A 12,181-nucleotide genomic window follows, 5' to 3' on the forward strand; every position below is an offset into this window, starting at 1 on the left:
TTGCTGAATTAGTTCATCGATCCCATTACTAACTTAGATGCTCAAAGAATATGCTTTTGGTTTAAATGTCACTCATCAGGATAATTAACCCTATGAAATGGTAAAAGAGAATTATTACACACAAATTTAAGATTAGTGATAACATCATAAATCTTTTATTCATTTCTATAAAACAAAAAGCCTGATGCCATATATACACTTACTTAAATTTCATCCCCCGCCTTATGTTAACTGCTTTTTTAAAAAGCATGTTACAGAACTGTTCAACGTACAGTTCCTTTTTTGTAAAAAGAAAAAGTGTTTGATACAAAATGGCTCTGCGGTCAGAAAACACAACTTGACTCTGGGCTCCCCCTCGCGCTAGTCATGTGGGCTGCTTAAATGTACACGCTGACTGTGCTGTTAGCAAAAGAGGAGAATAATAGTTCTTACTTACCTCACAGAGCCATCTTACTAATTTAGAAAATGTGAGGACCTGCTTAAAATAGTACCTGGCATGTAGCAAGTGCACAAAATACACGTTTCTTCGTCATCATCATCATGATTATTAATGTGTAGGAAACATCCTGGAAGCATACACACACCTAAAGGCTAACCTCTGTGGGGGAGTGTCAGTGGTTTTGTTTTCTCCTTTGTGCTTTTCTACGTCTTCAAAATCATCTACAATAAACTTACACGGTACCTTTGAGACACTCACCCCCACCAGTAAAATTCTTCGTCTTTTTTCACAAGTCCTGTCTTTTGACTCTATTCACACAGTCCTCATTCTACCTTCTGCTCCTCCACACACAAATAAATATTTAGAATTAGATCCTTTCTGTGTTCCCAAGACCAAGCATGCATCTCACCCTCTCTATATAGTTTTCTATCAATATTGCATAGTTTCGACTCCTCTAGCTCTTTCGTTCTAGAAGAGCGACAACTTCTGTTCTAACGCCTGTTGGGTAAACAGTAAGTGCATCTTCTGAATGGTTGTACTGTAAAATTCAAATATGATTAGCATAGGGAGAACATTTTCTTCTAGCCAGTCCGTAGGGTATACCCTGCCAAAATCAACTCTACCTTTTCAACGTCTGATTCAAGGGGCAAATACTTCTCCATGGCTACCCTGTAATCTAAATATAGAGGCCTCAGAAAAGTATCCACATTTTAAAAATATTTATTTCAAGATTCCAAGTAAATGCAATGCCAAGTTTAGCAACGTCAGAGCACAAGCATCACAGTGTTTTATTAACCAAGTGGTGTTCTTTTTTTCCTGTTGTTTCGCTTTTATTCCTCTCAAATTTTTATCTTGAACATTCTCTATAGAAATGGCATGAAGAAGTCTTCTATATCCTTCATGTTCATCATTCGTTAACTTTTTGTCACATTTGTTTGCCTATTTTACTGAACCATTTGAATTAAATCACATACATCATGACTTTTCACCTCAAACAATTCAATATGTACCTAGTAAAACTGAGGACATTATCCTACCATTACCACACTCAAGAAAATGAACAATAATCTGGCAAGGTTATCTGCTATGCAGTCCATATTCAAAGTTCAGTGCATTCATGTGAGAAATAAATGTTTGCTGTGTGAGCCGCCCAGGCCCTGTTATTTTTAGTGCAGCAGCTCAGATGGACTAAGACAAGCACATCCTCCCAACCTGGCCCGAGTTTTTCTTAATGAAAATCCCAGTGGGAGAAGAGAAGGAAATATTATATATCTGATAAGGAATATCCAAAATATAGAGAGAACTTTTAAAACTCGACAATAAAAAACAACCCCAATTCAAAAAATGGGCAAAAGACTGCAATAGACATTTTTTCCCAAGAAGATATACAATTAGCCAAAAAAAACACATAAGATATTCACCATCACTGATCATTAGGGAAATGCAAATCATACCCATCAGGCTGGCTACTATTTTAAAAATCAGAAAATAGCAAGTATCACGAGGAGATGGAGAAATTGGAAACTTGTGCATTTTTGGTGGGAATGTAAAATGGTGCAGCCACTATGGAAAACAGTATGGGGGATCCTCAAAAAATATAGAATCACCATACAATTCAGCAATTCTACTTCTGGGTATACACCCAAAAGAACTGAAAGCAGGCACATGAAAAGATATTTATACACTCATGTTCATAGCAGCATTATTCAAAAGTCAAAAAAAGCAACCCAAGTGTCCATGAACAGATGAATGGATAAATGAAATGTGGTCTATATACACAATGGAAGATTATTCAGCCTTAAAAAAGGAAGGTCATTTCTGCCATAGGCTCCAACAGGGATGAACCTTGAGGACATTATAGTAAGTGAAATAAGCCAGTTACATAACAACTTGTATGCTTCAACTGACTTAGTCAAAAATCATAGAGGAAGAAAGTAGAATGGTGGTTGCCAGGAGTAGGGGAAGGGGGAGTTGGTGTTTAATGGGGACAGAGTTTCAGTTTTCCAAGAAGAAAACAGCTATGGCGATGGACTGTGGTGATGGTTGTGCGTGATGAGTGTATTTAATACCACTGAACTGTACACTTGATACTGACGACGACCCATTTTGAGTCCGGGAAGTTCAGGAGAGCAGGGAGCTCCCTTGCCAAGTACCCATTATCTGTTTCTCCTGATATCTGACAGACCACTTTATTCATGTGAGCTCAATTCAATTTGTTGAATTTAATATTTAGTTCACTTTGGTGTCAAAGATAAATGAAATAAGAAGTGAAGCAAAAGTGAGAAATCATGCTCCAACAGTTAAGACTGTCTTTAAATATATTTCTTGTGAAAACCCAAATCAGCACTGGTAAAAATTATAATCTTGCACATTTTCATATGCAATCACATCCCTATACAGACACATACAACCAAGCATGACTTTCAACTTCTCCTCTCTATGAATCATGCATAACAGATCAGTGTATTTAAAATTTTTCATACATAACGTGAATTTATCATTAGCTTTCATACATTTTTCAACTATTATTTTCTATGGGTAATATAAAGTGCTTTCAGAGATAAAATTATTTTTAAACAGTATTTACTGTTATAAATTAAACCTAAAACACAATAGTAATCTTTACAGTTAAGGCTGTAAGAAAACACTGAAGCACTTAAATTCCATATTCTAGTAGTATACCACAGCCAGATCTCCTCAATTATAATGCTCAACTTAAAGTTAGTTAAATCAAACGTATTTTCTAAAGCTTTACTCAATAACATAGTCTCATGAAGAGGGAAAAATCCACCAGGAATCTAGTTATTGCGAGCTCTGAAAATCACGGAGCAGTAACATCAGACCGTTACTGGGCAATGGGTGCCAGGCACTGCAGGAACTCATCCGACCCTCGGAGACAGGCATTGCCATCAGCAGTTCGGTTAGGCCGTTACCTATCTTGAGCCCCTTCCATTGTGGGGTTCCTTTCGTCTACATCCAAGGCTGCGGGATCGGAGCTGCAGCCGCAGCGCCCGCCCCTAACTGATCAGAGTTTGCACGGCGCTGTTATCGCTTGCGTCTCTAGGTTGCCTCCCTTCTCTCCAATGCCTTTCTTTCATTGATCACGTCACTTTACATTTCCATGGCCTCAGAAAATTTCAAAACACCCACTTGTTTTTAATCAATGTCGAATCAGCATCTAGAAAGTCCTACGCTGCTTCTAAAGGTGAAACTAGCCACATTGGATTTAAAAAAAAACTTCACTGCATCCCTGACAAAACGTGTAAAACTTCAGCTAAATTCACAAGTTTTACTACTAATGTAAATATTTGCTTTGCGTGCTTTTTTCACTTTCAATTTCCTATTTACAGATATTGAAAAAATATCCATCTTTATTTGCTTCAACATAATCTGGACGGGCAGGATTGGCAATGGTGTGATGGCTACTGGAACTTGTTGCCTCGTACACGCGGGTTCCGTATACTGCACTGCTTTTGAGTAGGGGTGAAATTATCCCTCATTAAAAAGAAAACTGTTACTGCCAAATTATGTCACAGCCACATGATGAAATATTAAGCAAATATTAAAATATCTTACACAAGAAGAAAAACCCAAACATATAAGAAAATTCACCAACATGTCTGAAATAATTACTTTTAGCTTCTGGGATTAAATGATTTTACTTTCATTTTTCAGTTTTTTAAAAAAATCTTATTACTCCTGTAATATAAACCAATTTGTTATTGAGCGGCTTCCCATCATCTATTTAACATTCTTCCTCACTTATCTAAAACCTAATGTCATGAAACTTTCAACTGTCTTGCAATTTAAGTATTTTTACTGCAAACTCAGAGTAACTGTGGATTGGGATAGGCAGATATCTCTTTAGGACCTGTAAGGATTAATAGAAATTACCCAGATTTTAGTTTCACAATGCTTCTTTTCCTGGGAAAAATGTCTAAATCTGACAAACTACGTTCTTGAAATAAAATACTATGCAGCACTTACAAATGCTATAGTATATTCAGTAGCATAGGGGGAAGTTCACAGGTTGAGAAAGATTACAAAATAGTATAACAGCACCAACTTTGTAAATTCACGAGCATGGAAAGGAATCTGAGAAAAATGCATTTTAGTTGTTTAGTAAGTTGTTTAGTTCATCAGCATTTTCTGAGTTTTTTCCGTGTTTCTCCTGTAGTTAAATCTCTCACACACACACACACACACACACACACACACACGTTCCTCCCTACACCTGCCCAATATCCTCAACTCCTGTCCCCACCCGCTAGTACTGGGGTTGGTTGTGCCTTAAACCCTGAGTAATAACCACAATGGAAAGGTCCAAGTCAACCTCTGACAGGCCAAGAGGATGCATGGTTCTTATTACTGGGTTTTTCTAGTTAACAAATTAAGGATTGTTAGTAACATTATTAAAAAGTTATCATCTTTGTCCTTTCAGGATGCCTGAATCAACGTCCAGTCACCTGTTCCTATGACTCAGTTCTCATTGTTTAGAACTAGTTGTTGAAAGGGCAAGAGATTAATTTTTTCTAAGTACTGATCCCAGACATTGTGCCTCAAAGTCAATTTTTTTTAAAAAAAAGTATAATTTCTTTCCTTTGACAGCAGAGAACATTTGGTTGAGGGTTTATCACGAAAAGATAATGCTCAAGGGAAGTAGCTCTGAAAGTACTTCCAATTTTCTAGAGAATTTTTTAGGTATCAATCCTGTTTTTAGGAAAATAAATTTTTACATATACTAGTAACGAGTTCAGAACTGAGAAAATTTTTGTTACTGTAAACATTTCCCAGCATTCCTAGGAGTAGGGAGGGTTGGGTAATAGTAATAGTACACTGCTGGATGGGTTAAAATTCACTGCTTTTTTTTAGATATCCCTTTAACTGCCAAGGATAGGAGCTAGATTCTGTCACACACAAAAAAATTGAGTCCAGTTCAAATGTTAACCTGTTCTCTATATACTTACAAATTAAATGCAAATGTTATTTACCACAGTTTCAGACCAAGAATTGGGGAACCTGGTTTCCTCTTCTACCCCCAGGGATTGCCAGAGCCCTTTGTGTCGGTTCATCCCAGCCTGTACTTATGAGTTTTTTCTGTAGTCTCCATACTTCTCCGACGTCACACCTCATCACTGCCTCTGAACTCTGCTCAGAAAGTCACCCGCGTGTAGTCCCTGCAGAGCTGTGATCCTCCGGAACGTCTGCTTTTAAAGCATTCTTGCCTTCCACTGTCTCCCCACTTTAGTGGTAACCTCAGCAAGGTGCTTTCTCTGGCATGTAGTTTTTGCAGTTGCCAAATCAGCACAGGTGTCCACCACCTCTAAAGACTATTTAGATGGCAAAACAGAAGTACAACATGCGAGAAAGCAAATCTCGAAAATATGCAAATAACAAACCACACTAGGTCTCGCTCTAGCAGTCACTACTTATAAGCTTACTTCGTATGAGTGAACAATGATCTCTTTCCCTTGCTTCAGAGGCACTAGACTATTTCCCCATTATTAAACCAATTTAGTCACGAACGTCTTCAAAGTACATTGTAGATGTTGCAGTACTACAGAAAAATGAAATATTTCACTTTCAAATCTTAAAATTTAAGTCCAGAATTTAATTCACGTGCTTCAAAAAATTCTTTCATAACCAAAATTTTATTGGTTGTTTTGAGGATAAGTACACAGATATTTCAATTTGTACACAATTCTTAAAGTACGTACCAAAAACCTAAAAAGTCATGTAGTTGTGATTCTTTTCTAGTTATTTGTGACTTTCCAGCTTACAATTTGGAGGCTAATTTTCCTTAACAGAATATCAAGTACCAATATCTTCAAATGTTGATACGCTGTTACATCAAAGTCCCGCTAATTCACAATTTAATATCATATATACTACATACTCAAATTTTCAATCTTTCACAGCACATTAACAAAATGACTAGGAAAACTGGACTACCACGACCAAAGATGGTACAGAGTGCACAAAATCCTGACAGGGAGAGTCAAGATCAAGAAGTGGTTTTGTTTAGGGAACAAGTCTACCAAAAATGGGAACAGAATTCAAAATGTTCAAGACCTATTAAATGCGCAACTGACTCTAAATGGCCATTTAATATGCTCTGTATTATAGGATATAAAAACTACCCCCATCTATGGAATGTTAAGCTGACACCCAAGACAATCAAATCTTCCCATATTCAATATCCCACTATTTTCTGGTTGTACGAAAAAATAAACAACCAGCAAATGATTTCACCTCTTAAAAAAAAGCATTTACACTTAAAAAATGGGATGAGGTGGAATTCCCTCCTTAAAAATGTTTCTAGAGCTACTAAAAAACTTGCATTTACAAAATAGTTGATAAAAATATTCCTCTGGATTGTACAAGAAGGGAGACAGGGACCACTGATAAGACATGGTATGATACTAATCAGACTTGGCTTCTTTCTCTCCTGCTTCATCAGAGGCTGGACTCTGCAAATCAAAGCAAAAATAATGATCAAACTTTTGGTTTCTGTGGTACTGCAATAACCTTTGAGACCTTTAGCATGTAACACAACATACATTTCACTTATATATAACTAATAGTCCTGAAAAATAGCAGAGCCTCATTATTTGCAGATGGTGTATTTGTAAATTCACTTACTCATTAAAATTTATTTGTAACTCGAAAATTATTACTCATGGCATTGTCATGGTCACATGCAGACACAATGAGTCGTCCAATAAGCCATTCTCAGCTGAGGTTGCTCTGCCTTGTTTCAGCACTAATACTGTAAACAAGCATCTTTTTCAGTTTATTTAGTACCACACGTTTCACATTTTTTTCCTGCCTTTTTTGGACAATGGCAACAAGTGTAGTGTTGTCTAGTATTGCCAAGTGCAAGAATGCTGTGTTGTGCCTTATGGAGAACATACACAGGCTGGATAACTTCATTTAGGCATGAGTTACAGAGCTGTTTCTGTTGGCCCTGAATTCAATGCTTATGTTATTGACATGTATTAAACATAAACACACATAAAATAAAGTTACTCGTATGTACTGATCAATAGATAGAAATGTGAACAGAGCATTGCAGGAATCTAACCCTGCATTTCCCCATGCATTCACAGCAGCCTTACAGAACACAGCCACACAAGTAACAGGAACTAACTGCGGCTTGATAAATATATTGGAATATAAACACACAATCACACTGGTTCTATAGGAGGCGATATGAAAGAGAAACTAGAATATTTGTTTAAACAAAGCCCTAAAGTCATGTGGAAGAAAAATGAGTGTTAAACCACTTAGTAGATTAAATCTTTTTTATATTAATGAACCCCATCTACAACATAGATGGTGAAATCTGTTACTGGTAAAATTTTGAGTCCATTAAAATTTTTTGTTCACTCAAAAAAGAAGTCATTTATATATATTTTCAAATATGACCTAATTCATAAAAGTTATGTCCATTCATTTGGGGTTATGGTATAAAACATTCCATGTTATAAAAAATAAAAACGGTCTTATCTGCCACATAAAAGCATACAATTTATTATCTACTGTTTAGAGTCAAAAATCAACAACATACAAACATGCCCAACCTCCTCATTTTTAGTTTCTCCGTTTTCTGCAGGTAAATCTTCTTTAGTTTCTTGGTTAGCCACTTCGGCCTGCTTTCCCTTTGCTCCCCTTTTCCCTTTTGTTTGCACTTTTTTGTCTGCAGATTTATCCTATGATAGAACAAGAGTATATTTTAAGCACAAATTTTACACGACTAACATTACTGACATGCTGTAGAGATCAAATCCACAATAGTTGCAATGTTAATGCTGTCGTCACATGTCCAGCCTGAGTCACATGACACACCTTTTACAGGAGCCTCCTTAAGGCCCACACCCAGGAACCAGGACCAAGTATGGAAAACAGTAACTGTGCTTGCCTATCAAGCCTCTCGTGATTAAACCTAAAGCCTGAGCTATACTACTTCTTCACCTCCTCAATCACCCACCATTCTCTGAAGTTGCACTTGACAGAACAAACGAGAACAAGAGCAGTTAGAGGAATAGCTCTTCCCACTGTAAGTCCCAACCTTCTTTTAAGCATGAACAATAATCAAATTATTGAACATCTACTGTTTTGACAAGACGTTTATCCTCACAGTAAGACCATTCACCTGAAAAAAGCACCATGTTCTATGGTCAGGTTGAATATCCCGCTACACTTAATACCTTGATATCAATCATATAATGAGAAGTTAAAAGGATCAATTTTGAGTTTATGATTTTCATTTAGGTGTTTGAGGAATCTGAAAACACGTGTTAATTACTATGAGTGACAAAATAGATTTAAAATTTGAGGCATTTTAAAGCAACATAAAACAATATTTTTGGATACCATTCATCAATGGGGAAGAAGCTTAACAAATATTTATTTCATGTAAAGAAAGTAGCAACAGCTAAATTGAATTAAGTTAGGTCGCCAGTAAGTTGCGTAAAAAACCCCTATCAGTAGTGACCAATACTTGAGTTACACGGCCTCAGAGACATGCAGGTAGACCTCAGACTTCAATGCTAAGGGGGAAAAATCAGTGCAACAGTCTGTACCAATGGCGGCACTCCATACATAAAAACAGCATGATGACTATTAATTTAATAGCTTTAGAATAATAAATTATGTAAACAAATATTTAGGATAATACTGCTATACACATTGCCACCAGGAATTGTCACAATAGCTTCCATACTTAAAGACTATCCTTCTGCAATCAAAGTTTTTATAAATTTTATAACCACTATCACAGTAACTTAAATATGTAAAGCCTTAAAAGTGAAAATAGAATATGCAATAGCCTGGACTAAAATAATACTTTTCACTATTAATAGCTAGAAAGCTAGATGAAACAAATCAACATGTTTTCCTAATGTATGTTTCAACCTTAAAAAGATTCACTTCTAAGGAAATCGTACAAGTCAGAAGCACACACTGGAATACATGTTTTGAAAACAGCATGTCTATCCTGCAGTACCGTAACCTATACATCAAAAGCTGTACCTTCCGTTTAAGGCTTTAAGTGGATCAATTATGAAGACAAAGATGCATTACATAAACTAAAGGGGGACAAAAAGCCACCCCAAACCCCTTTTCCTTTGGGAAAACTGAACTGACAGACTAGCTCCTCAAGGAACACTAACATGAAGACTCAAGCTGTTAGCCTCTCAGAGAGGAAGAAAAATATTGATTACATTTGATGTCCCAAACGAGTTAAAATCTGAACTGTTTTCATTAACAAATTTTAGGGCAGATCAAAATATAGACAGAAATAAAAAGAAAAATATAGACAGAAATCAACAAGGAAAGGAAGAACAATTTAAGAGGGAAATAGGTATAGTATTTCAGCCAATTGGTTTATTTAAAAAAAGCAAAGAAAAAAAGATGGATAACAATAGAACACTGTTCCAGCCAACATTTTGCAACAAGATCTGCTATTTTTTTTTAAGCCTTCAAAAGTTTCTGGGATAGTCTAACTTTGTGTAGAGAATTACTGCATTATTTTCTGCTGTGAGAAATTCTAAGCTGATGTATTATGCTTGTACCTTCTTCCAACATCCTTTTAAAAAGATCACAAAACAGACCTACTATTGAAGATAAATTAAAATTTTACACTCAGCTCTGTACAATGTTTAAATAAAGAGATGAAACAAAACCCTTTGGTTATGCAGTGCTAAGCTTCCACCTATGCTTTTAGGAAAGGGGTGATGGTAGTTCAGAATTTGTTTGGAGATTTCAAATAGCAAGCTCTCACTTAAGTTTTGAGTGAACAGAAATTAATCACACCATGAATTCCCCTCAAGAACATGGTGAGCTTTGCAAAGGGAGGTTTCAATGCTATATCCAAATTCACAGTAACAAATGATTTACACATATTCGACTCGTCCAACTTAAGTTTCCAAAAGTACATATCCCCAAGAACTTTATTCCAAAAGCTGCAATGTGAACAACGCAATCACCAATCTATTCCAGAGCGACAAGCATCACGTTATTTATGATTAACTTACTCTGTTAGCAAAAAATGATTTAGTGAACTCCTTAACACATAAACGCAAATAAAATACTTTTAGAATAGTTATGTTCTTGGAGAACACTACTTTTGATCTACTCACACACGTGATCCCCTCTAACTTGGCCTGCAAACTTTACATGCAAAAACTTAACACACTCCCTTTCTCCTGGCCTCAGTCCTAGCTTTGCTGTTATTGTCAAAAGTACAAGCATGCAACCAATGAAGCACCACTGACCCCACAACGTGTACAACACAAACAATGAGTTTCCTTCCTAAGGCAATATTTAATATTTCTAGCCATCTTAAGTGTCCTACATTGTGCAGAAACGTTAATGTGACATATCTTTCCATAAGCCAGAATCACTGTATCTGTTATATTTTACCCAAAGAAGACAAAAAAGTCTACTTAAGTTATTAAAATGTAAAATGTAAGTAGTAAATACGATAAAATTTCGACTTCAGGAGACTGACATCTGTTAATTATTGTGACAGATTCAAAATCAAGATATTAGTCATTAACAGTATCACAAGTTCTCAGGGGCCCGAATGGCCTTATTAGTAGGGAAAGTCGCGCGTCGCGCAGCACTGCTGCGTTTCCAAGACACCCGGGTCTCTGACTGGTAAGTTTGACACCCACCTTTCCGGACGCCTTTTTGGGCTTCGTTTCCACTTTTGCAGGAGGAGGTTTCTGAAAGGCAAAGACAGCACTGAGTTTCTCCCCTGGGCACGACCCCACGTTCGAGACCCGGGCGAGGGGCTCGCCTTACTCACCGCTGACAACCGCGCCGACCTCCTCTTGGGCTTCAGAAGAGAAAAGGAACATGAGCAAAATGAATGAGGCCGTTCCGATCGCACCCACCCCAAGGCCGAAGAGCGGGGCCCTTACCTCCTCCTTCGCTGCGCCCTCGGCGGAGCCGACCTGCGGAAGGAAGCAGACGGGCCAATGCGCGCAGCCCGCACACACACACGTGCCGGCGCCCCGCGCCCGCCCGCCGCCCGAGAACAATGCCCGGCGCGTGACGTCAGCGGCTTCCCGCCGCCGCGTTCGAATCTCCCACCGGGATCCCGCGGCCGCCGAACCTTCCCGACCCCGAGCCCCGGTGCTGCGCGCCGTGCTGCCCGCCGCTCGTCCCTGCAGGGCCCGGCGCCGCCGTGGACGCCGCAGGCCCGGCCCTCGCGGGGAGCCGCGGTCGGCCCGGCCGCGGAGGGGGCGTGTGCGGGCGGCGGGCCCCACTCACCTTCCTTTTGGGCATCGTGGCAGCGGGGCGGGCGCGTGCCGGAAGCCTGCGGGCCGCAGGCGCCGAGAGCCTTCGCGAAGCTGGGTGGCTTGGCAGCGGCCGCTCCTCCCGCGCCCGAGCTGCTGGGACTCGCGACGGGGGCGGTGGGAGAACCGGATGGAACCGGATCGGGAGCCCGCCCCCTCCTCCCCCCGCGTCCCCCGGCCGCGGCTCCCCCTCCCCGCTGGGCGGGCCGCCCCCCGCCGCTTTCCATTGGCTGCCGGGCCCACTCCGCCGCGGTCCGCGCCCGAAATAGGTGAGGCTGACTGTCACTCGGCCACTGCGCCCCGCCCCCGCTCTCGGCGCCCCCACCCCCGCCCGCGTCCTGTCGGGCCCCAGACCCACACGAGGAGGGCGGGGCCCCACTGGCAGCTCTCGCCTCACGGTAGTTTGAAGCGGAGCCGCAAAGTGCGGTCTATGCGC

General features: G+C 39.6%; 1 protein-coding gene across 5 annotated transcripts; it reads right to left on the reverse strand.

Annotated features, from left to right (window-relative positions):
* Positions 1-6,031: 6,031 nt before the first annotated feature.
* On the reverse strand, positions 6,032-11,912 carry HMGN1 (high mobility group nucleosome binding domain 1). 5 transcript variants are annotated; one of them, XM_081066025.1, is made up of 6 exons: positions 11,720-11,904; positions 11,368-11,400; positions 11,253-11,282; positions 11,119-11,169; positions 8,023-8,151; positions 6,032-6,909 (listed from the first exon to the last, which is right to left on the reverse strand). In XM_081066025.1, the coding sequence occupies exons 1-6, from the start codon at positions 11,732-11,734 to the stop codon at positions 6,862-6,864; spliced, it is 306 nt and encodes a 101-aa protein (XP_080922151.1). In that variant the 5' UTR covers positions 11,735-11,904; the 3' UTR covers positions 6,032-6,861. The 5 variants fall into 5 exon arrangements, with proteins under 5 accessions (XP_080922151.1, XP_080922152.1, XP_080922153.1 ...); XM_081066026.1 differs by having other exon boundaries at positions 6,078-6,909; positions 8,010-8,151; positions 11,720-11,906; XM_081066027.1 differs by lacking the exon at positions 11,368-11,400 and having other exon boundaries at positions 6,078-6,909; positions 11,720-11,912.
* Positions 11,913-12,181: the final 269 nt, after the last annotated feature.

Source organism: Rhinolophus hipposideros, assembly GCF_964194185.1.
Source record: "Rhinolophus hipposideros genome assembly, chromosome: 2".
In the NCBI taxonomy this organism is placed as follows: Eukaryota; Metazoa; Chordata; class Mammalia; order Chiroptera; family Rhinolophidae; genus Rhinolophus; species Rhinolophus hipposideros.